The sequence below is a fragment of the Pelodiscus sinensis genome, chromosome 6 (genome assembly GCF_052426305.1).
Source record: "Pelodiscus sinensis isolate ZL-2025 chromosome 6, ASM5242630v1, whole genome shotgun sequence".
NCBI classification, from domain to species: Eukaryota; Metazoa; Chordata; order Testudines; family Trionychidae; genus Pelodiscus; species Pelodiscus sinensis.
Genome location: NC_143057.1, coordinates 31,617,587 through 31,643,826, shown reverse-complemented (window position 1 = coordinate 31,643,826; position 26,240 = coordinate 31,617,587). Strand labels below are relative to the sequence as shown.

The 26,240-nt window shown below is 44.3% G+C and overlaps 1 protein-coding gene across 5 annotated transcripts in view; it reads left to right on the top strand.

The window, feature by feature from the left end:
* The window catches only part of SMARCA2 (SWI/SNF related BAF chromatin remodeling complex subunit ATPase 2), a 190,342-nt gene that overhangs the window by 78,566 nt on the left and 85,536 nt on the right, over nt 1-26,240 (top strand). For all 5 annotated transcript variants that reach the window (XM_025188130.3, XM_075931662.2, XM_075931661.2 and 2 more), the window contains 10 exons: nt 2,807-2,970; nt 4,624-4,690; nt 5,320-5,430; nt 8,637-8,879; nt 9,521-9,634; nt 14,780-14,887; nt 16,853-16,939; nt 19,555-19,601; nt 22,646-22,812; nt 24,877-25,040. In XM_025188130.3, the coding sequence (XP_025043915.2) occupies nt 2,807-2,970; nt 4,624-4,690; nt 5,320-5,430; nt 8,637-8,879; nt 9,521-9,634; nt 14,780-14,887; nt 16,853-16,939; nt 19,555-19,601; nt 22,646-22,812; nt 24,877-25,040 (1,272 nt within the window). The remainder of the gene's footprint in view (nt 1-2,806; nt 2,971-4,623; nt 4,691-5,319; nt 5,431-8,636; nt 8,880-9,520; nt 9,635-14,779; nt 14,888-16,852; nt 16,940-19,554; nt 19,602-22,645; nt 22,813-24,876; nt 25,041-26,240) is intronic.

Here is a 26,240-nt window from a genome sequence, read left to right as displayed (position 1 = left end):
GCTTTTCTCGCCCCGGAGAATGCAGCTGGCGGGACCGCACAGACGCGCCGAGGTCCCGCCGCCCTTGTCCTCCGGGGCGAGAAAAGCTGCTCCACATCTCCCTGGTCTGCTGGGGGGTGGGGGCACCAGCAGACCAGGGAGACGCGGAGCAAAGCCGCGGGGGACCCAGGCGGCAGGAGCGCCCAGACGCGCCGCGGTCCCGCCCGGGTCCTCGGTGGCTTTGTTCCGCATCTACCTGGTCTGCAGACCAGGGAGACGCGGAGCAAAGCCGCGGAGGACTCAGGCGGCGGGACCACGGCGCGTCTCCATGGTCTGCTGGGGGGGGGGGGGGACAGCTAGTGCGTCGCCCCCCCCCCCCCCCCCCACCCGGCAGACCAGGCTTTTCTCGGGACGCCTGTGGTAGAGCAGCTGGGGCGCTGCCGGTTGGTCCCGCAGCGCCGCTCCTCGGCGCTACTGGACCAACCCAGCAGCACCCCAGCTGCTCTACCCCAGGAGTCCTGATTCAGCCGCTGCTGAAACTGACCAGCGGCTGACTACAGGAAGCCCGAGGCAGAGTTGCTCTGCCCCGGGCTTCCTGGAATCAGCCGCTGATCAGTTTCAGCAGCAGCTAACTTGGGGACACCTGGGGTAGAGCACCTGGGGTGATGCCGGGTTGGTCCCCGCAGCACTGAGGTGCGGCACTGCGGAGACCTACCCGGCAGCGCCCCAGCTGCTCTGTCCCAGGCGTCCAGATTCAGCTGCTGTTGAAACTGATCAGCAGCTGATTCCAGGAAGCCCGGGGCAGAGAAACTCTGCCTCGGGCTTCTTGTAGTCAGCCGCTGATCAGTTTCAGCAGCGGCTGAGTCTGGATGCCAGTTCCGACTTAAGTACAAATTCGACTTAAGTACAAACCTACAGTCCCTATCTTGTATGTAACCCGGGGACTGCCTGTAATCTCATTCTTGCATATATTTCAGCCTGAACTAGGGATGTTAAATAACGATTAATTTACTAGTCGAGTAGTTGATGGAATTTCCATCAACTACTCGACTAGTCAATAGGCACTTCTACATTCCTCCTGTTGGGGCACTTGTACATTTCAAAGGAGGAATTTGGAATTCTGTGTGCAGCCTTGGGCCAGCAGAGAGTCCCGCTGACTCTGGTCTGTATGTGGGTGCTAGCTTTGAAATGTACAAGAGTCCCCAGCCGGGGCTTTTGTGCATTTAAAAGCAGAAGCGCCCTCATGGAGCCTGGGGTCAGCAGGATACTGACCCCAGGCTCCATGCTGCACTGCCGCTTTGAAATGTCACACACAGCCCGGGGTCAGCTGGCACTCCCTAGCTGATCCTGGGCTGTGCACGGCATTTCCCCAGAACTGGGGGTTGGCTGGGGTCTCCCCAGATGATCTCCGGTTCCACGGAAATTACAAAGCGGCAGCTCCGCACGGAGTATGGGTATGGACTCCATGTGGCGCTGCCACTTTGAAGTACTCTCTCTCCCCCCACCTCCCCTTTGTTCCCTCTATCTGATAGAGGCAGCAAAGGGGGGGTGGGATAGACTAATCCTTAACATCCTTAGCCTGAACAGTTCAAATTTGACTAAGCTATAAATAGAATACTTTGAAACTCTTTATTTTTTAATAATTTTTCATTTTATTCTTTTGGGAGTTTGATTTTTTTTTATCTATTTTTTTGCCATGTGGTGGGGGAGTTGGGTCCTGCGCAGGGGAGAGAAGAGTGAGAGGCCTTGTGGGTTTGTTTTCAAAATGAGCCCTCCTCACACTCATGTTGCAGCAGCAGATCCTGTTTTGTGGGTCTAGGCCGGGCTTCCTACCATAGGCACCAACTCCATGGACGCTCCCAGTTTTCCCCCTCCCTTTCAATGCCTCCTGCCACTGGCAGCCCTGCAGCTCAACTCCTGCCTTTTCCTCTAGTGCCTGCCACAATCAGCTGTTCGAGAGCAGGCTGGAAGCACTGTCAGAGGGGGAGGAGCATGGAGTGTGCTCAAGGGAGGGGATGGAGCATGGAGAGGAGGAGGAGCAGGGCCTTGAGGGAAGGAGTAGAGCGGGGATGTGGTATAGGATTGAGCAAGAGTTTGGGCACCCCTCAGAGAAAAGCAAGCCGACTCCTGTGCTCCATATTACAGGCATTGTAACATGGAGCACAGGGTCTCCATACTGGTCAAGATTGGCCTGAATACCCTTGTGCTAAGGTGACATGGGGCAACTAGTCCAAATCTTAGTGTGTAGCATTGTGACTTGGTGAATGCTGCTCATTTAAATTTGGCACAACTGCTTCTCTGTCATCATATGGAGGAATGGCCAGGACAAACCTGAGTGGTGCTTTGACTGTGTGTCCTGAGCCACAACAGCAAGAGTAGAGAGCCAAGTCCAACCCATAGACACTACCTGTAAGTGAGTTTTGCAGGCTTTTTTCATCTTATGTTTTTCTTTTTGTGTTCTTTTACATTTGCTAAAAAAACAGATCTCTAGTTGTAAGCAAATGAAAAACAGTCTTTTAAGGGCAAGTGTTAGGCCACTTCATCTGCAGGCATTGCTACCAGCTGTGCCTAAAATATAAAAAGCTGCAGCTTGCACAGAATAGAACTGGTCCATATTGGAACTAAATATCAGCAGTGACTTTCATGTGGATATGGGATATTACATGCATATTTTTATTTATTATGTGCTAGTGTTTCCTGGTGCATCCACTGTTGAAGGAAACTAAGCACCAAAGCAGTAAGTGAAGTGAAAGCCGTAGTTCAGTAATACTAGGATTAATTACCTATGCAGCTCTCAGATAATTGAAGCGATTATTCTTCATTTCAGCTCCAAGGCCTGGAATGGATGGTTTCACTTTATAATAACAATTTGAATGGAATTTTAGCTGATGAAATGGGTCTAGGAAAGACCATACAGACTATTGCACTCATCACTTATCTGATGGAGCACAAAAGACTCAATGGCCCCTATCTCATCATTGTTCCCCTTTCGTAAGTAAAGAAACTCATTGCACTGTTATCTTTCTGTGCATTGCAAATTGGCTCATTAGCATCACTGCACTTGTTTTTCCGGTTAATGGTGATATGAAACACCCAGTGGGACTACATTGACTATATATTCTGAATATGGCTTTTTTTTTTATTATTTTGCCACACTGATTGGCTAGCATTTTGAGGATGAAATAAGGGATAAGGGATCTTTCGAAAAAGGCTTTATTTTTCGAAAGATCAGCTTCTAGACTACTGCTTTTTTCCAACAAAGCTCCGTGCCGAAAAAAAGCGGCAGCCATTTTTATGCTAATGAAGCGCAGGAGATTTAAATCCCCGCTTCATTAGCAATTGCGATATGTCTAATTTACATCCCTTTTCCGAAAAAGGGATGTAGTCTAGACGTAGCCAAAGAGAAATGCATAATTGGGGAGGGCCCTGTTACTAGAACAGTTTCTAAAGGGAAGGAAGTGTTGTTGTCAATTTCAAGAGTACAGTGGAAACTTGAAACCATGTTTTTAAAGTACTTGATATTGCCCTTTTTAAAATTTTATAAAGGGAAAGGGCTGAGATCTAAGATATTTTACCAGTTCTCTCAACCATTATATAAGACCATTCAGTGTGTTAGTACAGTTGAAATCACGTTGTACAAAAATGAAGGTACATAAGTGGCTGACACAACAGTGGTGCTAGGCGTTAATAACATATCATCACAAGTGAATGGCACTGATGCATTTTACCTTGGACATTGTGGCACTATATCTGAGAACTTGCACATTCTGCTTGTTACAGCTGAGCTGCATGAGATGACAGAGAGGTATGTAAAAGGTTAACTGGTGAACTGGTAAGCCTCTCCTTTAATGGATGAGGGTTACCAGTTCTGGTTAAGTGATGGGGCTGGAGCAGCTCCCTGCCTGCCCTGGATAGGGAGGCTGCTCCAGCCCTACATTACCCGCAGGAGCAGCCCCCTGTCCATGGCAGGCCTGGTCAGCTGTCCTCCAACTCCCCCACCCCCACAGGTTACATGCTGACTGCCCTTGCTGGCTCTGCTCCCGGGGAGTGGAGCAGAGCCAGCAACAGAGCCCCCTTTCCAGTAACGGGACCAGCAGAGGCTGCTGGCTTCATTGCGGGCTCTGCAGTATAATATTGCAGTATAATGCAATATAATATATAATGCAGTATAATACTGTAGATCCTGTAGCACATGTAACCACTATGATATTTAGTGGTTACATGTTTAAATTTTTAACTGCATTTTTACATCCTTAATAACAGATACGTCTTTTCTGGGAAGATCCATCTCTTCTAACTTTTTTACTATGTGTGTTAACATTAACCTAAAGTTAAGCATATGCCTAAGTGCTTTGCTGAATTGGGGCCAAAACAAACTTCTAAATGTGACTTGAAAAACATTTTTTTCCAAATCAATTCTCCCCTCACCTCTAAAATGAAGATGGCTCATATAGGATAGCAAAATGTGCATGTTTCTACTAATATTCAAGCTACATGTTCAAGGCAAAGTAAGAAATGTTTTGGGGACTCAGCTTTCATTGTGAAAGAGGTGTTTCAGTGACAAAGTTATAAATAATACCTTGGATTTTAAACAGATAATTAGATATTACACTAAATTGTTAATATTCTTAATCTCTTACTTAGGACTTTATCCAACTGGACATATGAATTTGACAAATGGGCTCCTTCTGTGGTGAAAATTTCTTACAAGGTTTGATTTGCTTCCTCTGTGTGTATAAAACTAAGAGTGAAAAACAGACCCTTTCCTCCTCATTTCCCAAGCTCAGCTATAAACTCTATTTGCCTGTAAAGTTTTGTCATGTACATCATGTACTAAATAGTGACAGTTAATCATCCCAAGAAGATTACTATAATAAACCATAATTACTTTCAGATAGTGAAATTCAGAAGAAAATTGTTAATTATCATATTGCAAGATTTCTGATGAGAGTAATACAAATGATAAATAAGACACATTTTATACATTGCTGAATACTTTTGTGTTAGGCTGCTGCATTTCCAGTTGTTCCTATAAATTCAAGTAGTTACCAAGGAGACTAGCTTGACTTCTGCTACTTCCATATAAACAGAGTTTTGCAGTCCAGCTGCTAGTTTCCTGGTTTGAGGTTACTATAATTTTTATCTTCTCTTCTCCCTCCCGTGGTCTTCACTGAGGAAACCATTCTGAAGGCATCTAGAACATGTCAATACATTGTTTGATTTTTGCTTTGTAGTACACTCATACAAACACCTATTCTCTGCTTATCTATGAATGTAAGAAATAGCAGCGGACTATAAACAATTATTTTCTTCATCCTTTATTTTATTTTCTCTTTTTAGGGTACACCTGCCATGCGTCGTTCACTTGTTCCTCAGCTTCGAAGTGGAAAATTTAATGTTCTTTTAACTACTTATGAGTACATAATAAAGGACAAACACATTCTTGCTAAGGTAAACATTGATTTCTGTAACCTCTTTACTGCAAATCCTCCTCCATGTCATCAAACTGTGTCTTGCATGAAACTTTTATTATGTTGTCCATAGAAATATAGGTCTGGAAGGTGGGAATTCAGTAAGTCGTCTAGTCTAGACCCCCTTCTCTGAAGGCTGAACTAAATGTTATCTAGACTATCCCTGACAAATGTTTGTCTAACCCTTTCTTTATAAGCTCCAATGATGGAGAGTCCACAACTTCCTTAGATAATTTTTCCAGTGCTTAATGACATGTACAGTTAGGAAGTTTTTCCTAATGTTTAACTTAAATCGCCCTTGTGGCAATTTAAGACCATTATTTCTTATCCCGTCCTTAGTGAATAAATGAACCATGCATCATTCTCCTTTCTGTAACAACTTTTTACATATTTAAGTCTTTTATATCTCTCCCTCCCCTTCTCCAAATTTTCTCCAAACTCAATAACCCCCCCCTTTTTTTTCATTCTTTCTACTTAAGTCATGTTTTCTAGACCTTTAATCATTTTTGTTGCATTCCTTTGAACTTTCTCCAATTTGTCCACCTCTTTCCTGATGTGTGGTCCCAGAGTGTCCAGGAGAGGGTTTAAGTGCCGAGTAGAGTGGGAGAATTACTTTTTGTGTCTTGCTAATATATTACAGAATGATGTTCACTTTATCCAGCAGTGTTAGCAATGGTTGACCCATATTTAGTTTGTGACCCACTGTAGCTCCCAGATCATTTTCTACGGTATGCCTTCCCAGGCAGTTATTTCCCATTTTGTATTTGTGCAGTTGATTATTTCTTCCTAAGTGTAGTACTTTGCATTCGTCCATACTGAATTGCACCCTGTTTAACTTAGAGCAGTGGTCACCAACCAGTAGATCGGGATCTACCGGTAGATCTTAGAGCCTCTGACAAGTGATCCTGACTGGATGGCTGGGAGACTATTTGCTCTTAATACATTTAATAGGAAGAGCCACAGCGGGGTTAGCTCCTGGGGCCAGGAGCTAACCCTGCTGTGGCTCACCTGCTTATCGACCAGTCGATAGAAAATCCATCGACTAGTCAATAAATTTAGTTTAATCAAGTAAACATCCCTAGTTCTCCAAAGTGTTATTGTCAGCATACTTTTTAAGTGTACTTTCTATGCCACTATTCAAGTCATTTTTGAAAATATTGAATAGAACCAGACCCACGATAGATCCCTGTAAAACCCCACTTGATGTGACTAAAGTTTTCCTTCTTGAGTTTGTCTTTATTCTGCTGCTTTTCATCCAACTATTCCTTAGAATCATGAACTCATTTCATAATCTTTTCACCCAAGCTGCCTTCCACTAGGTTCTCAACTAGTTCTTCCCTGGATCAAATCCAGAATGACCTCTTCCCTAATCTCTATCTCCATGTGAACAGATGTCTGGATAGCTACTCTCTGAGCTCCTCCCTTGGAAGCAGGGAGCTCCAGAAGTTGCTCAGATGGCCCTTCTCCCACAAGTCAACTGAGCTCCTTGCCTGCACTGGAGCTCTGAGCCTCTATGCAGGGCTTATTAAAGGGCTGCACAGCCACACAGCTTACAAAGAGAACTTATATCATGACCAAGTTTTGTGTGTTAGGTGATTTTATTAGTTGTTTTAAAAAAGCCGTGTCCACCTCTTTTTTTCTTAAGTCGTCTGTAGTAGGCCCATATCATGACATCCTCCTCCTTTTTTACCCTTTTTATACTTATCCAGAGGTGTAATCATATTTGTTCCTCTGTTTTGTAAAGCAGAGTCCCTGGTTCTTTTTTGCCAGACTGAAATCTTAGGATGTTCATCTAACTATGCACTCCCCATTTACAATTGCAATTCTCAGTCCAGTCTTTTCTTCCTGAGAACAGCAGTGATTTTCAAGCTATGGCTTGCTGTTCTGGGGTCTTATCAATGACACAAACTCGTCAAACCACAGTAAAATATGATCTTTTCTACTCTTTGTAATAGAATTTATCCTGATCTTCAATCTATGATCTGTGCTATTCTAGTTCTGTATTTCTGGTCAAAGACTGATTACACTATTACATTTCTGATTGTGTGGTGGTTTTTATTTGTGATCAGATAATAACTTATGCCTTACATTTGATATCCAGAAAACTACATTATCCAAGGATTCAGTTTTCATAGTTCAAATAAGTATTATTATTATTGTTATTTAAAAACTCTCACACTGACATGTGAGTATTGATTCCTCAGTGGAAGTGGATTTATTTTTCAAGTGTGTAGCCAATATATAACAAGTACTATCAATATACATCAAGCCGACCAAAAAGATGCATGACTGCCTCATTGGGAGACCCAGTGATCTTACTGCTTCCCCTTTCCCTTCCTCTTTAGGGATTTGGGACAAAATTCATCAGGGATGGTACTTGGTCCTGCTATGAAGGCAGGGGACTGGACTCGATGACCTTTCAAGGTCCCTTCCAGTTCTAGGAGATAGGCAATCTCCATTAATTTATTTAATTAATTAATTTACTTTTTTGTGTGTTTAAGACTCTGACTTGTCATGTTAAATGTAGGTTATATGCCTTTTGGAGAATAGATGCTGCCTTGACTCATTTGGGGGGCACCTGGTACATCTCTGAATGCAGGAAAAAATAATTAATACTAAATCCCAACAGTTTGTTTTGTGTCTGCAGCATTTTTCTATCCCCCAGTTTTTTCCCATTCATGTTCTTTTTCTTCAGCTCTTAGGATGTAGGTGGTTCATAGGTATCTAGGTTTCAACATCTGCTCTGACTCTGCATTCAATCTTTCACAGTGGAAGCTGACATTTCCTTGGATGACATCCATTGCTGGCTTCCTCTGCGAAGTTGCAGTGTCTGAAATAGCCTCGGTTACTTTGTCCTGCTTTGTGTTGCAATGGTAGAAAAGAATTTTGTGTGTCTGAAACCCTGTAGGTACTGGGGGTACTTTATTAAAAAAAAAAAAAAAAAAAAAAGTTGAGAAACACTGCCGTAGGTCACTACTGCCTGGATAACACTACACTGGACTCTGATACACAACAAGAACTACTCTTACAGCTAAAATAGCCAAGATCTGACAACTTCAGTCTCTCTCTCCTGTTTAATGTTGGTAGCAAGCACTTAGCACTGATTCTGGCAGTGTCTCATCACCATGTCAAAGGTTTGCTTTTCCCTGAGTTCATTAACTTATCCAGAATTTTTTCCTGTTGCAGATTCGATGGAAGTATATGATAGTAGATGAAGGCCATCGAATGAAGAACCATCACTGCAAGCTGACTCAGGTCTTGAACACCCACTACGTGGCCCCTAGACGGATTCTGTTGACTGGGACACCATTGCAGAACAAGTTGCCTGAACTTTGGGCTCTCCTTAACTTCCTCCTCCCCACCATTTTCAAGAGCTGCAGCACCTTTGAACAGTGGTTTAATGCTCCATTTGCCATGACTGGAGAAAGGGTAATGAGACATTTTACTTAAATTTATCAGACAAACACTAGGGGTGCATCTGCACTGCACCCTTAGCTCAAAATAAGCTATGCCATAGCTTATTTTAAGTGTATTTCCAAAATAGCTTATTTCGTAATACTGTCTACACAGCACTGTGTACACAGTACCAAATTTCGAAATAAATTGCTATTCTGAAATGTCCCTTAATCCTTGTGGAATGAGGTTTACAGGGACATCAGAATAGTGTGCCCATATTTCAGAAGATATTTCAAAATAACGGGCCCGCTGTCGAGACGTGGAATAGCTATTTCAGGATACCGGAAGTATCCCAAAATAGCGCCGCAGTGTAGATGTATCCTAGAATGAAAACATAATGAAGCCCATCATAAAGGAGTAGTGTCTGAATTCTCCCTGGTAGTCACAGAATTATCATCCTAATGTAACTGTCACCTTCATTACAGCTTTACAGTTTTTTACTTAAATTTCTCCTTCTGGACTCAGACTCCTTTTTTAATGATAAAATACAGGAGTTCAGCATGGGGTAAATATTACACTTGTATTTGTAATGAAGTATATTCTCCCACATAGTCCCAATATGACACAGTTCATAGATTTATTTTGTGGTAACTCTTAAAATTGCATTTGTGAAGGTGGACTTAAATGAAGAAGAGACTATTTTGATCATCAGACGTCTCCACAAAGTGTTACGGCCTTTCTTGCTGAGGAGATTGAAGAAAGAGGTTGAATCTCAACTGCCAGAAAAGGTTTGTTGTGGGAGGATTTCATTAAAAACTTGTTTTCCAGTTTTTAGGATTTTCGTACTTAAAAGAAAAATGTTCAAGCACCGTACAATGTAGCTGTTTGGGTTATCCTACAGAAGGAGACTTCCCAAAGGCACTAGTTAATTTTTAAGAAAACTCTTTATTTAAGGTTTCCCTTTGCAATGCAGAGTGAGGTTGCTGGAGGGTTTCTGTATGCTCAGTCTTTCATCTAAATCCAAAGTTTGACAATTTTTGCTAAAATATCAATATTAAAGTCTGACAGCTTAAATGTAACATTGCCTGCTAAAACTGGTTTACATAAAATGTTTATTTCCACAGTATTGATATTCAGGGTATCAATAAATATCAGCCTTACACTGATAACAGGGTCAGATTTTGCCTCCTTTACTCTCTTGATCAGTACTTTTTTCTCTATGGTAGTTGCACTGAAATAATTGAAACTCATGAAGTACCATCTTAGTAAGGGAAACAAATATTTTGATTCCAACACTATGTTTTGTGATATTTTTTGAATCTTACACACAGCTTTTAACCAGGACGTCATCCATCTCAGACTTTCTCAGAGCCAGATAAATAAAAAAATAAAAAAAAGCAACTTGACATATATGAAGAGACATATATAAATCCTCTAGATTATTTTACTATTATATAAAAGTGCAAGTGGCAATGTTTAAACCAGCGTGGGGAACCTCAAGCCCAGGGGCCAGATGCAGCCCTCAGGTTCCTGGATCCGGCCCCTGAAGCTTAGGCCCCTCCCCAGCACTGGGAAGCCCATGCTGGTGCTCTAGCCCCTCTGCTGCCCTCATGGGGGCTAGAGCACACAAATCTACTAGGCTAGGTCCCCCCTAGGCTCTGGTATGCGAGGGGGATGTGGAGAGTGTCTTTTTCCTTTTCAGTGAGAGTTTTTTTCCCCACTTCACAGACGCCAACTGATTTTTCTGTTGGTCAGTGACCCCTGACCCAAAAAAGGTTCCCTACCGGTGATTTAAACGCTGTTACAGTCCAAAACTAATGTTAAAGGATGCAGGAATCAAACTATTGGTGCCTTTCTGATACACCAAGCTCATGCCAAATGCTGATGCTAGTTCTGTCCTTTGAATTATAAACAGCTAAAACTTAAACCTAAAAAGTAATGTATTGCTAAAGAAAATACTTACTCTTGACTTGCTCTTTCCTTACATTTCTTCCATCAGTGTGAATGAGCAGATGATTGAAATAGACACACATTCTGCTTTCTAAAGCACATTCAGGAGTCAAATCAATGGAGGAGAGAGATACAGAAAAAGAAACAGCATTGCACTATTAAATGAACTTTGAAAACAATTTTTGCTGTTTCTGCATTACATAAAATGTATGTGGAAGATAGCAGAGGACATGTGACAACCAAACTTCACAACTGTTTTCAATTTCTGACCTAGGGTATGTCTAGACTACATGCCTCTGCCGACAGAGGCATGTAAAATAGGCTACCCGACATAGTCAATGAAGCAGGGATTTAAATATCCCCGGCTTCATTAAAATAAAAATGGCCGCCGCGCTGTGCCGGCTCTGCTGATCGTTGGCACAGCGCGCGAGTCAAGACACGGATCGGTTGACGGGAAGCCTTTGTTGACCACTCCTGTAAGCCTCGTTTCATGAGGCATAAGGGAGCAGCCGACAAAAGCTTCTCCTGTTGACCGATCCGCGTCTTGACTCGCACGCTGTTCCGACAATCAGCTGAGCCGGCACAGCGCAGCGGCTATTTTTATTTTAATGAAGCCAGGGATATTTAAATCCCCGCTTCATTGACTATGTCGGGTAGCCTATTTTACATGAGTCTGTTGGCAGAGGCATGTAGTCTAGACATACCCCTAGTGTCTTAAATACCTTATTGATAAGACACAGTTAGCCTGGACTAAATTACAGAATATTTGGATGGCTTTGTTTCTTTTGAAATATTATGTGACTCAATTTAATTAGAATGTGAATCTTAGCCTCTTACAATTAAAATACCAAGGGCATTTAAAGGTAAAAGATAAATCCTCCATTTACTTACTTGTTTACTTTCTCACACACAGAAAACTAAGCAGCACTGTGCTGGAAGTGGATCTCACCCCAGCTCCTGGGAAGTAGAGAAGTCACAGGCAGTTCCTGTATAAGGCTTCCTATGCTATGTGCAACTTGTAAATATAAGGATGTGATTTAGAGGAAATTCCATCCAAGTTATCTGTTGTATTGTACGGGGAATGAGAGAGCCCTAGGATCTGGAAGCCAGCCTACAGCCAGGGCAAACTGTGTGCCAGGTAGTCTGGGAGCATTAGGGAATCTTGAATTAAAACTCATTTTGCTTGCCTAGTTTAGTGTGACTGTCTAGCACAAACGTCTCTAGGCCAAGGTAAAGCTGCTAGGTGGGGTTCTCCTGCTTACATCGTTTTCCCGTCTCATAGGCAAATGGATGAATTAATCAAATCAAAACAGAACATGAAGATTTTGGAAAGGTCTTTCTGTTAATTTTCTTTGTTTTTCTGCCAGTAGCTCATGTTTTAAATGTGAGGGGGTCCTTGCGTACTGTGGGCCCAGTTCTGTTCTCACTTAAGCACATGGAAAAACTAGCAGGATAGGGCCTTGGTTCCAAAATCATCAGCAATATGAAGGCTTCATGTTTGGTTGGTAGATAAATTTCTTAGAACATTTATTTTAGTAGGTGTTATGTTAATTACAAGAAATGGGCAAAGTCTTTATGGATCTGTGGCTACTAAATGGGGCTTTCCAGTGATGTGCAAGGATGGAGAAGATGTTTCAGAGATCCTCTTCCACTCCATTCTGTGGCTGTCAAATGATCTTTGTCTAATTAGAGTAAAATGCAAACAGCACGCATGCTGGAAGATAAATAGGTGTGAGCCACAGCAATCAAATCCAAATGAAGGTTGTGGGGGGAGAAAAAGTCTGGGGGTTTAATTCATCCCACTGTAAGCAGAAAGTACTGCTGTAAAATTCAGCTCTGACTTCAAATACAGAGACCTTTGACTCCATAGTTAAACCCAGAACAATTAGAATATGTAGGGAGGATATTTTGTTGCATGATTTTTGTTGTGAGACTGTATGAACATTGACATGAATCAGCATTTTGAAGATATAAAGCAGCTGAAAGTGCTCAGTAGTATTTTATTTACTTAGTCATATAATATACATCTTCAGTTAAGTCTCGTGAACTTTATTGACATTTTGCCCTTCTCCTTCCCAACATACGGTGTTCATACCAGCCTTCTTTACAAAATGTTTATTCATTTTAGCTTAGAACATATTTAGATTTGAGACTTGACCGAATTGCTATCAGTATAATCCCATTATTTAAATTTTAATTGCCGTTCAGATTTCTTCTCGTTGACTATCAGCGAGAGCCACTGAATTCAGTAGCTTTTCTAAAAGAGTGGAAGTGATAAAATGCTTAAATATGTTTGTTATGGGGAGTTGTGGTTGTATCCCCCTATTAAAAAATTCAAATTCCGTGTGGTACATTAGACTTGTTGACACAAGACAGCTAATGACAGTTCCATCTTGTCTGACAGGCTCTTGGTACAGAAGTGACTAAATGAATATTCAGTTCCCTCTATTCTGTGACCTCATCCTCCTGGTTCTCTGAGCTGAAAATAACCTAATCATTTTTTAATCAGTTTACTAAACATTAGGTGGCTTGCTGATTTACTTTTAATCACATCCTGCAAGATTTCTAGCCATAAATATGGCTTTGTGTGTGTATTAGATTTTTAGTCTAATTATTAAAAACACAAAGAGCATATACCAGTGCCAGATTTTATGCATGAATTCTTTTGTAGAAAAATGTGTGTGTTTCAAATTATATAGGGGAAAAACTCCTTATATTACTAGCTTTGATGTAGGGATGTAAAATTTCGATTATTTCATTAATCAAATAGTCAAATAGCAATTTGTATCGAATATTCGATTGGTCAATGAGGATGCTTCCACTTTCAAGTGTAGCAACAGCCCTAGGGAAAAGGCAAAAGCGCTGTGGGGAGCACGGGGCCAGCGGGGGACTGCTTGAGTCCCCCGTTGGCCCTGTGCTCCCCGCGGCGCTTCAAAGCGGCAGCGCCACATGGAGCCTGGGGTCAGTGACGGAGTCCCCAGTTGACCCCAGGCTCCATGTGGCACTGCCGGTTTGAAATGCCACGTGCAGCGGTGGCTATCTGGGAATCCCAGGCTGCACATGGCATTTCAGAACAGCAGCGCTGCATGGAGCCTGGGGTCAGCTGGGGACCCTAGGCTCCACAAGGTGTTGCCATTTTGACAACACCGTGTGCAGACCAGGCTCCCAGCTGGCGCTGGAATGTAGCATTTCAAAGCGGCAGCGCCGCATGGACACTGGGGTCTGGCCCCAGGCTCCACACACCGCTGTCGCTTTGAAGCACCCCTCCTCTTCTCCATCCCCCCCTTGCTGCCTCTTTCTGATAGAGGCAACAAGGGTGGAGGAAGTGACTTGTTGACTAGTCATTCACATCCCTACTTTGAGGCTGATACTTGATCAGAGCAAACTAAAGACAAGTTAATTCATCCCAGATGGTAGATGAGTTGAATTTTTGGGATAACTCCATACTTTCCTAGAATTGTAAATAGTTCACTTGTTCTCATATGAATGTTTAGAAAAGAAAATGCATATGTTAGTAAATGGCATGATAATTAAGGATGAATGTGAATCTCATTGGTTTTTTACAGGTATACAGCCACAACTGATCTTTAAAAAATGTTTTGCAAGTGTAATAGAGGAAATTCAGAAGTTATTGGCCATTCCATTTGACAACTCTTTTATAATTATAGAAAGAGAAAGTACAAAAATCTCTCTCTTTGGTTGTTTTGCTCAACATGCTGAGAGAAACGAAACAATTTACAGTCGATATGGAACCCAAAGACAAACCTTGGAGATAACCATTGCATTGAATGAATCTGGATTCCAAAAGTGTGGGTGTCCACTTTACAATTCATTTTGTCTCCTTTGGAGATAAAAGATGCTGCTGGGTTACCAGTGTTCTTAAGAGGGGAAAGTCCTGCAGTTAAATCATTCTAACATCATTATAGCTTGGCAAAACTCCGTGCTCCATTTACCTCTTGCTAATTTTTTTTTCTTTTGGCTAGGTTGAATATGTGATCAAATGTGATATGTCTGCTCTTCAGAAGATTCTCTACCGCCATATGCAAGCAAAAGGAATCCTCCTCACAGATGGCTCTGAGAAAGACAAGAAGGTACAAAGGGAACTATAATACTTACCAACTCATTATGGTGGTGTTTTTAGTAAATTCTTGGCTGCTCACACCAGCCTGCTCATTAAAGAAAAAAAGGAATTTTTAGGGACTATCCTACTGCAGATGGGTCAGTTGGGAAAATTGTTTTCCTACAACTGAAATGTTTGTGCAAACAAAAAAAGCCTTCATTTTCCATTTACAATGCAAAATCTGATCTTGTTTTTGACTATATAGTTTTAAAGATGCACTTCTGGGTACACTGTTACCAAAACCTCCCGAAAAGGCTGCAACCTAATAGGGTATCCTAACTAAAATAACTGGGTTTGTGGCACCATTGACTGCATCAGATTATTTCTCAGAAATGCTGAAAAGCACTCCTCCTGATTCTCAGGCTTTGTCCAGTCAGTGTTTTCCTCCCCATCCATTTTCCGGTAGTAGTTTCCCTTCCCCATCCAAGACTCACCAGCCTTTGTTTGCTATCTCTAGAGCATTTTTTCTTCTTAGAACCATGTATTGTTCTTGTGGTTGACAGAGAAGCAGATAGATTCAGGTAACTGCCAAAGGAATGCCTTGTAGGACTGAAAAGCAGCTGAACAGAATTGTGCCCTACTACAGTAAAACTCCATTAGTCCGGCATCCAATGCTCCGGGACTCCTGATGGTCCGGCACCATCAGGAACCTGGAAGTGCTGGGGCAGCCGGACAGGCTTCCCCCATTCAGCTGCTGCTGAAACTGACCAGCAGCTGAATCGGGGAAGCCGGGAGCAGAGCAGCTGGGGTGTGCCGGGTTGGTCCCGCAGCGCTGAGGGGCGGCGCTACAGGACCAACCCGGCAGCACCCCAGCTGCTTTGTCCCAGGCTTCGGGATTCAGACGCTGCTGAAACTGACCAGCAGCGTCAGTTTCACCAGCAGGCTGAATCCGGACGCCTGGGGCAGAGCAGCTGGGGTGCTGCCGGGTTGGTCCTGTAGCGCCGCCCCTCGGGGCTGCGGGACCAACCCGGCAAGACACCAGCTGCTCTGCCCCAGGGGTCCCCGATTCAGCCGCTGCTGAAACAGATCAGAGGCTGATTCCAGGAAGCCCGGGGCAGAGCAGCTCTGCCCCGGGCTTCCTGAAATTAGCCGCTGATCTGTTTCAGCAGCGGCTGAATCGGGGACCCCTGGGGCAGAGCAGCTGGGGTCCTGCCGGGTTGGTCCCGCAGCGCCGTCCTTTGGCGCTGCGGGACCAATCCAGCAGCACGCCAGCTGCTCTGCCCCAGGCATCCCCAAGAGGAGCTGGGGTGCTGCCGGGTTGGTCCCGCAGCCCCGAGGGGCAGCGCTAGGGGACCAACTGGGCAGTACCCCAGCTGCTCTGTCCCAGGCGTCCCCAAGAGCAGCTGGGGTCTTGCCGGGTTGGTCCCGCAGCGCCAAGGAGCAGCGCTACAAGACCAACCCGGCAGCACCTCAGCTGCTCTGCCCCAGGCATCCGGATTCAGCCTGCATCCCCTCCCATCCCACTCCAGACCCTTCATAGTCCCCCACTTCTGATAGTCCGGCATATTTGATAATCCGGCACCCCCTGGGTCCTAAAGGTGCCGGATTATCGGAAGTTTACTGTAATAGGGTTTAGACATCACACAGTCTATGTGGCCTAGATGACAGACAAGCATTGCCTCCCAATTTAACCACTCTAATTAGATACAAACCCCAGGCTCCAGTACACTTCCATGGCTTGCTTCCACATATTTTTCTATTCCCCGCCCCTCCCCTTCCCTCTCTTCCCCACACACACTCACAGTGGACAACCAACTTCATTTTACTACAGTGCTTCTGCTCAGCATTTCCTGTGCAATTCTGACACATCCTTACATGAGATGGACTTTGATTTGGTGTAGAACTATAGAATGTCTCCCTAAAAATATTTTTTAAAAATCTTCAATAAAATAGTGATTTAGTTTTCCCATTTGACTTGTATTTTTTCCTCACTTAGGGAAAAGGTGGAGCAAAAACTCTTATGAACACTATCATGCAATTGAGAAAGATATGCAATCACCCATATATGTTTCAGCATATTGAGGTAAGGCTATCATGTTCAGTTTGCTTGGTCTTTTCTAGCTTGGTCCCAGCTGATCCTGGGTTCTGGGGAAATGCTGCGCGGAACCCACAGTCAGCTGGGGAGTCCCTAGCTTATCCCGGGCTCCTCTGCAGAGTCCCCAGTGGACCCTGGCCTCTGTGTGGCATTTCAAAGCAGCAGTACAATATGGAGCCAAGGGTCAGCAGGGGACTCCCTCGCTGACCCTGGGCTCCATGAGGGTGCTTTTACTTTAAAATGCAAGAGCTCCTGCTGGGGACTTCTGTACATTTCAAAGCTGGCACGCCATGTGCAGCCTGGAGTCTGCAGGACTTCCTGCTGGCCCTGGGCTGCACACGGAGTTCTGCATTCCTTCTTTGAAATGTACAAGAGCTCAAGCTGTGGATGTGCTTATCGACTAGTCGACTAGTAAATTAACCGACATTTAACATCCTTAATCTTCACATGACTTATGAGGGTCTTGTTCTTTTGGGAACCATCATCTTCTAAAAGGGATTTCTGTGTTCAGCATCACTCCAAGACTGCATTCCATTAGTTATATGTAGTGTACAGGCAGTCCCCGGGTTACGTACAAGATAGGGACTGTAGGTTTGTTCTTAAGTTGAATCTGTATGTAAGTCGGAACTGGCCAGTTCTGACTTACATACAGAATCAACTTAAGAACCCCAGGCGTCCCCAAGTCAGCTGCTGCTGAAACTGATCAGCAGCTGATTCCAGGAAGCCCGGGGCAGAGCAACTCTGCCTGGGGCTTCCTGTAGTCAGCGCTGGTCAGTTTCAGCAGAAGCTGACTTGGGGACGCCTGGGGCAGAGCAGCTGGGGTGCTACTGGACCAACCCAGCAGCACCCCATCTGCTCTGCCCCAGACGTCCTGATTCAGCCGCTGCTGAAACTGACCAGCAGCGGCTGAATCAGGACCTGGGGCAGAGCAGCTGGGGTGCTGCCGGGTTGGTCCAGTAGTGCCCACGGGCGCTGCAGGACCAATCGGCAGCACCCAAGCTGCTCTGCCCCAGAGTCCAAAACAAAAGCCTGGTCTGCTGGGGGCGGGGGGGGAGCACACTAGCTGCGCCCCCTCCCCCCAGCAGACCAGGGACACGGGGAGCAGAGCCGCAGCGGCAGCGGGGTGCCGCGCCTCTGAGGTTTTGCTCTGGCAAAGCCTCTGAGGCGCGGGACCCCCCGCGGCTGCGGCTTCAGTCAGGGTGCCTGTGGTCTGCTGGGGACCGTCCCCAGCAGACCACAGGCACCGGGACCCAAGCGGCAGCAGCGGGCGGGTTCCTGCGCTTCTGAGGCTGAAGCCTCAGCCGCGGACTGAAGCCGCAGCCGCGGGGGGGTCCCGCGCCTCTGAGGCTTTGCCAGCGCAAAGCCTCAGAGGCGCGGGGAACCGCCGCTGCTGCCGCTTCAGTCAAAGCGGCAGCAGCGGCGGTTCCCCGCGCCTCTGAGGCTTTGCGCTGGCAAAGCCTCAGAGGCGCGGGACCCCCCCGCGGCTGCGGCTTCAGTCCGGGTGCCTGTGGTCTGCTGGGGACCGTCCCCAGCAGACCACAGGCACCGGGTCTCATGCGGCAGCAGCGGGGGTTCCCGCGCTTCTGAGGCTTTGCTCTGGCAAAGCCTCAGAAGCGCAGGAACCCGCCCGCTGCTGCCGCTTGGGTCCCGGTGCCTGTGGTCTGCTGGGGACGGTCCCCAGCAGACCACAGGCACCGGCACCCAAGTGGCAGCAGCAGCGGTTCCCGCGCTTCCGAGGCTTTGCTCTGGCAAAGCCTCAGAAGCGCGGGAACCCGCCCGGTGCCCCTGGTCTGCTGGAGACGGTCTCCAGCAGACCAGGGGCACCGGAGCAGCTTACGAACGGGGCTTTCTCGCCCCGACTTCCGGGGCGAGAAAGCTCCGTTCGTAAGTGCGGATCCGACATAAGTCGGATCCGCGTAAGTCGGGGACTGCCTGTATATGTGAACTTGCCAAAAAGGTGAAATATAAGTTTTGGTTTTAAATGCTCTCACATTGGAATCTCACTATTTCTGTTAATTTGTCCTAAGGTGCATCACAAGAGGTAGTCTTTCCCCATTGTTTAACAAAAATTTAACAAAAAATGCTACCAGACCATTTGTTGAAAAATGTAATAGTCATGCAGCAGTAAGGTGTCTCTTTACCAAGCCTTTGTTGTTTTTACAAAACATAAATGGACTAGTCTGTTATGAAGACTAGTGTTATGAATAATTAAAATGAAGCTGTAGTTCACAAAGTAAATGAACAAAGTACACCTTGTGATAAATTATCAGTGTGATTTTTTTTATTTTTTTTTTGCTCACTTGCTAATTCACAAAATTCAATAATTTGCAAATGGGTCTCCAAGTAATTAGTGCAAATTAAGTTCTACTGTAGTTGTAATCTGGTAAAGTGCACACTGAGGGAAATCATGCCTACCAGTGATGCATTTTAAGCAACAGTAGGAAATTATAGTATATTTCCACCGTAAGGCAGACTCCACGGTGTGTGGGTGGCAATGAGACTTGAACCTCTGCGTTCAACAGATAATTTCTCATTACAAACATAATTGGTCTTGGATTATTGTATAATCTCAGTGTCTAATAATCCATTTATATTATTTGTAGGAGTCCTTTGCTGAACACTTGGGCTATTCAAGTGGTGTTATCAATGGGTAAATCTTTTTTTTCTTCATTGTATATTTATAATGAAACTACCAGGTAGGGTGCTTTACATTCGTTTCAAGAGTCATGTTATAAAAATTAAGCAGTTTGCAAAACAAATTCAGTCTTAGAAGTAATGTACTTTAGTTCCCTAAGCAATGAAAAGCTTTGTACTGTAATGGTTCTTCATGTCATCTGGAGTTATGCAGTCCCAAAGGTTTCTGCTTATTCCAAAGAAGTATTTCCTTCTTGGTAGCAGCAATTTAAAGTGGCATTTGTACTAGTGTAGTAATTCGAGATTTCCTAGGCTCCAATCCTAGGCTTTTATGACTGTCAGGGCAGGCTCAAAGTCTACACCAACATTTAGGTAAGAAGCAGTGTTTTTCTTTTGCTGATTTTAAAGAAGCTTCAAGTTTTGATGGAATTTAGCCTGGCAAAAGATGAAGAGGCACTCCTCATGGCAAGGAGTGTGTGTAATTTCTATTGAGGTCAGACAAGTGATTGGGAGTAGGATCTCTTCCTCCACAGAAATCTCTAAGATTGAGTAGGGTGGAAAGCATTTCTTCTCCTTGCTGTGTATGCATCCAAAGGTTCTTTTTTGAGTATGTGTCACTGTGGATCTTCTAAAGTTGTAGTATGCCCGAGGAATGTAAAATTGGAGTTTTGTTGAATAGCTGTGTCCATGTGCTTCCCTGTATGAAGGCATGAGCAGTGGGGCTGCCATGACCCTCCATTAGTTTTCTTACCATCCATGGCAGCAAGACAGGACCTTCAAATGTCCAACCCACTAGTTCTTAGCTCAGGCTAAACTTCAGTGTTTTCCATAGACTTCAGAACTGCTTCTAATCTACTGTATTTAACTCCCATGAACTAATCCAACCTATTGGGACCAAACTCCTACTGGTCATACCATCTTGTACCAGGCTCCATATTATGACAGATTTAAAACATGCACGCTTCAAAACCTATCCATGCTGCAATGGCCTAATACCATGATGAATGGACATAGTAGAGTTTGCAGACTAGCACAGAGAAGACCGCACTGAGGAATATTCCAACATCAGAGTTGATCACAGCATTAACATTGAAGCCAGAACTAACACCTCTGTTGTTATCAGTCACAGAGAGAGGGCTGCATTATGGTAGAAGCTTGAAAGGAGCTCAGTATCCTCTCATAAGAGCAAATGTCTAAGCCTCTGGAGAGGAGTCCACCAATCCTTGCCCTGTGTTGAAGGCTATGGGGAAGGAGCTGCTCATGATGCAACAAACTCCACTGGCCCCAGTGATGCAGCCCCCCCCCCCTTGAACCCAACCTCAGTGGAGAGGATAGGACTGCAACAGACCCTGGGCCACTAGTGCTACTGAGTCATCAACATCCTTCCACTGACAGCACCTTACATGTTGGCACTATCCCAAGAAGAGGTCTGTTTGTCCACAATTCAGGACACATCCTTCCCATCATCAGATAGAGAGCCCTCTCCCTTGAAGTCCACAAACTTACAGGCTTCTCCTGCAAATCTCTACCTTGATCAGTCATCTAGGCTGGCTGACACCCAATAAAACAGCCATACTCCTTTGGTATGTCAGCATGGCCCTGCTTTTGTAGCAGAGGAAAGGTGGAACCTGCCTGTGTAGGCAAGGAAGCAAAGGAAGATCTCTCTCCCTAAGTGGCATTGCTGCTACCAACTTCTCGCTACCAGGAAGAGCCAGATTCAGGAGCAGAGCAACATCAGTGCTGTCTCACACTGAAGAGTATCTGCTCTTCATCGACAGATGAGGAGGTATCTGTGGTACTGGTGCAAGAAAACTTTAAAGCATTCCTGTAGTTCCTTGTGCTGATTACTGAAACTCTGGAGATTTAGGCATGAATCATCCTGGAGGAATTCCATAATCTGTTAGACATCGTGTCAACCAGTCCTGAACAAGGAATTTGCTGGGCCAAGGAAGGTTCCCTGCCACTGGCCCACCAGCCTGCTGCATCTCCCTGCTGCCAGCTCTGCTTCTAGTCACTGGCCCCCTATCTCTCCCAGCTGTGTTGCCAGCTGGCTCCTTCCCAGCTGTGGGGCTACATGCCATACTGCCAGCCTCCCATCCCCAGGGGGTGATTGGCTGCACTGAAGTGCTCCGGCTATGTTATTGGCTCCCCTTGCCATGGAGTTCCCAGCTGTGCTGCCAGACCCCTTGATCAGCTCTCAGTCACACCACCAGACTCCTGCATTCTCTGATTCAGGAATGTTGCCAGACCAAAGAGACCCAGTTTAGGGAGGTTCAAACTGTAGCATCTTACACATTGCTGGTGAATTTGACTTATGACTGCAGACTTGTCAGTGACTGAAAGCAGATGCATCAAACATTTAGGGCATGTCTACACAGCAGGGCAGAAGATGAATTAAACTACACAAATTGAGCTACATCAATTGCATAGCTTAATTTGACTTTTGTGGAAATAGATTAATTTGACTTTTGGCGCTGTCTATACAGCAGGAAGTCGAAGGAAGAACACGCTTCCTCTGACTTCCCTTACCCCATGTGAAATGAGGGTTGCAGGAGCTGGAGCAAGAAGTCCTCCAGCTCGACATTATTTCCAAGTAATGGCTGCTGTGTAGACACGCACTTTGTTTTTTCAAAATAAGGTCAGTTATTCCAAAGTAACGCTGCTGTGTAGACACTCACTTATTTTCCTATGAAACTGTTTTATCTAATATAGAATTAACTGTTGCTTGTAGAGTACTGTATTTATATAAAGGAAGTTACTAGACATGGCTGACATTTTAATGCGTTTTGAATTTTTAAAAAAGGGAAACTTTTTTCCAAAAATTCATGTAATTCTTCCCACACCTTTATTTTTTAATAAAACCGATTCTAGAAGAAATATATTAGGATATTTGCATTAATTCAGTAACCATTTTAGAGAGAGTAGAGTACTGTTAGTTCTGCTTTGCCAGAGTTAAGGAATGTTTCCAACTCAACATCTGCCAGCATTATTAGAAATATGGTTTTAAAAGTAGACTTGTTAATGTTTTTTATTGTGTTGATTTATTTTTCTCTCCAACAGAGCCGAGCTTTATCGGGCCTCAGGGAAGTTTGAATTACTTGATCGTATTCTACCAAAGTTGCGAGCCACTAATCACCGTGTGCTTCTCTTCTGTCAAATGACATCCCTCATGACCATTATGGAAGACTATTTTGCTTTTCGAAATTTCCTTTATCTTCGCCTTGATGGTAAGTTGAGAGAGGAAACAAAGCACAAATGCTAAAGTGGGAGGTAGTGTGATTCAGTGGATAGGGCACTGCCATTGAGGAGACTTGCGTTCTCTACCTGGTTCTGCTTCACACCTTACCGTGTTCATTTGGACACATCATTTCACCACTTTTTGCATCTTTTTCTCTTCCTACCCTTTGTTTTATCTGTTTGGATTGTTAGATACTGTTTTTATAGTTCACAACACAAAAGGGTATTAGTCTTTCCCAGGGCCTTTATGCGCAAGCCTAATAATAAAATATTAAAATATTTAGTATGTATGCACTCAAAATACTACACTTTGAACATATTTGAGGCCAGTACCACAATGCAGTTAATCCAGGGATCTAGGTCTTGTCCCATTCACTATTTTTCAGATAAGATGTAAAATGAAAATCTTCTTCACCTCTTGTCAAAAATGAAATCCCTATAGCAATTTCCAATGTTCCCTCTATTTTTTTTCTAATCCTGTGAGAAATAAATTGTTACATACACCAAGGCATAGGGGGGAGGGATAGCTCAGTGGTTTGAGCATTGGCCTGCTAAACCCATGGTTGTAAGTTCAATCCTTGCAGAGGCCATTTAGGGATTTGGGACAAAAATTTGTCAGGGATGGTACTTAGTCCTGCTGTGAAGGCAGGGGACTGGACTTGATGATCTTTCAAGGTCCCTTGCAGTTCTAGGAGATAGGCAATCTCCAATAATAGATGTGTACCACCAGTAAAAACACATGCTGCTGGCTGTGGGCACTCAGCTGAATGGTACCTGAATCTCTCCTGGGTAGCCTCCCAAGCACTCAGCTTACAAGGAACACTTGTGTTGACTCCACTGTTTTGCCCAAATTCCAATTGAAGTAATCACTTTCTACTTCCTTAAATTCCATTCCTGTTTTCCCACAGGGATTGCTGTATTTTTGTGACAGGTAAAATGATACCTGGATAACTTTAACTTATAGGCTAGTTGGAAAAGTTAATTTGTTAATGTCTGTGAGCGTTTTATGATCCTTGAATGAAGGCTGTTACAGTAATGTAATGTAGTAGTATTAAAAGGATATAAAACTAAAAATTGCCTCTCTTATCCCACTCAGGGGATGAAATGCATAATACCCTTAGAATTTGAAAGATGCTTTCTTTGTCGACAGCATATGACACTATTCAGGATCTTTAGAGTGACCTTCAGCCTTCTGCAGTAGTAACAAACTCTGTCTCTTACTAACAAGTTGAGTGTTAGCTTTTCTTTATTTCCAGTGTCAAATGTGATAGTATTTAATGCAGTGTTGTTGTAGCTATGTTGGGCTCAGGATTTAGAGTGAGTGGGTAGGATGTAGTATCTTTTGTTCTTCTCACTATTCCAATAAATGGTTACTTAACCCATCTTGTCTCCCTAATATTTAGTGGGACAGTGTTCAGTTAAATAAAATATCCAGAAAAATATAGTAATTGTAGGAAAATATAATGAAAAATGCAAACTGTGCTTAAGTTACTGATGGGATGGCTGGGGACAAGTTGAACTGAGGTTTGCATCCCAGATGCTTCCTTATCAGCTTGGGCTCGTCTACACTGGCCCCTTTTCCGGAAGGGGCATGTAAATTTCAGCAGTCGTCGTAGGGAAATCCGCGGGGGATTTAAATATCCCCCGCGGCATTTAAATAAAAATGTCCGCCGCTTTTTTCTGGCTTTTAAAAAAGCCGGAAAAGAGCGTCTACACTGGCCCCGATCCTCCGGAAAAAGCGCCCTTTTCCGGAGGCTCTTATTCCTACTTTGAAGTAGGAATAAGAGCCTCCGGAAAAGGGCGCTTTTTCCGGAGGATCGGGGCCAGTCTAGACGCTCTTTTCCGGCTTTTTTAAAAGCCGGAAAAAAGCGGCGGACATTTTTATTTAAATGCCACGGGGGATATTTAAATCCCCCGCGGATTTCCCTACGACGACTGGTGAAATTTACATGCCCCTTCCGGAAAAGGGGCCAGTTTAGACGTAGCCCTTGTGTTTTTTCCAGATTCCTTCTGTACAAGTGCTTTGCATGCTCTTTCTTTGCCTGTTTTTTCAGGTACAACAAAATCAGAAGATCGTGCTGCTTTGCTGAAGAAGTTCAATGAACCTGCATCACAGTTCTTTATCTTCTTGTTGAGCACAAGGGCAGGAGGCCTGGGCCTGAATCTTCAGGCTGCTGATACTGTCATTATCTTTGACAGTGACTGGAATCCTCACCAGGTTATTTTTATTTCCTTATTAATGCTGCAGTGTACAAAGAATTGGATATGCGTTGGGGGCCTCCTGTTTTAATTTGAGAAATTTAATAGTGAAACAAATAGACTGTACTTCCAAGTGCCACTTTGGTAAAGAATCAGGCACCAGACTACTACTTGTAAATAATTACTTGTTTTAAAGCAGTAAAGTGGTCTGGTATCTCTGTCTGCCAGGGAGCCCCATTTCAGAGCTCTGTGGATTCTGTTGTCTACTACCCTAGTGTAGCTTTCCTCATCCTTTCAGTCAGAGCTAATAAAGTGCTCCCTTTGGAGCATATGAATGTCAGTCTTTTAAACAACTAGAAATGTGGCAGTAGAGTAGTGCAAAGCGTTTCCCAAGAGGCAAAGTGCTATATGTTCACAGCAATGTTGTAATTTCATAATAAGGGTGGCATAAAAGAGTCCTCTTATGTTTTTCTCTGACATGGCAAGAGACCCCGATCATACCCAGTTATTTACTCCAGTAGCTTATACACAGGCCCAGTTCCTTATTTCTTGCAAGGTAGATCCTGCCCTTTGCAGACCTTCTTAAATCCCTTCTCATAGGGGATCAAAAGGAAAGTTATATGTTTAGCACATCTGATAATAGCTTCTTCCCAGAATCCGTCTAAGGGGGGAAAAGGCCAGCAGTAACCTTACTTCCAAGGCCACCTGCATAGTGGCTTTTTAGGAGTCATTCTGGCTGGGTTTCAGAATCAGGCTCACTGTATCAGGCTTACCCTAGAAGTTCACAGCATTCCCTGTAGGGTCAGAGTGGAAGTCTCCTCCTGGATGGGAGTTACCCTAAGGCTTCATTCCAGCAGTCTTCTCTTCAGGGTGATCTCTCACCACAGCTGACTGCAGTTTCCTCGTTTTTAAAGTTTTAAAGTCCTCCTCCCTACCAGATGTGATTAATTGAGGCTAGAGCAGGGGTGGGCAAAAGCCTGTCAGCAAGCCAGATCCAGCCCACCCTGCTCTTTGATCTGGCCCATGCAGCAGTTCTAGGCCCCTCCCCCTAATGTGTTGCTCTGGAGCCGGGGACTCGGCGAGCCCTTTCAAGTGCAACCACAGCCATGGGGAAAGCACGAGCCCTTTAAATAGAAGCAGTTGAAAGGGCTTGCGTGCCCTGGCTCGTAGGCAACGTGCTAGCGGCACCAGCGACTCGTGTGAGCCCTTCAAATAGAAG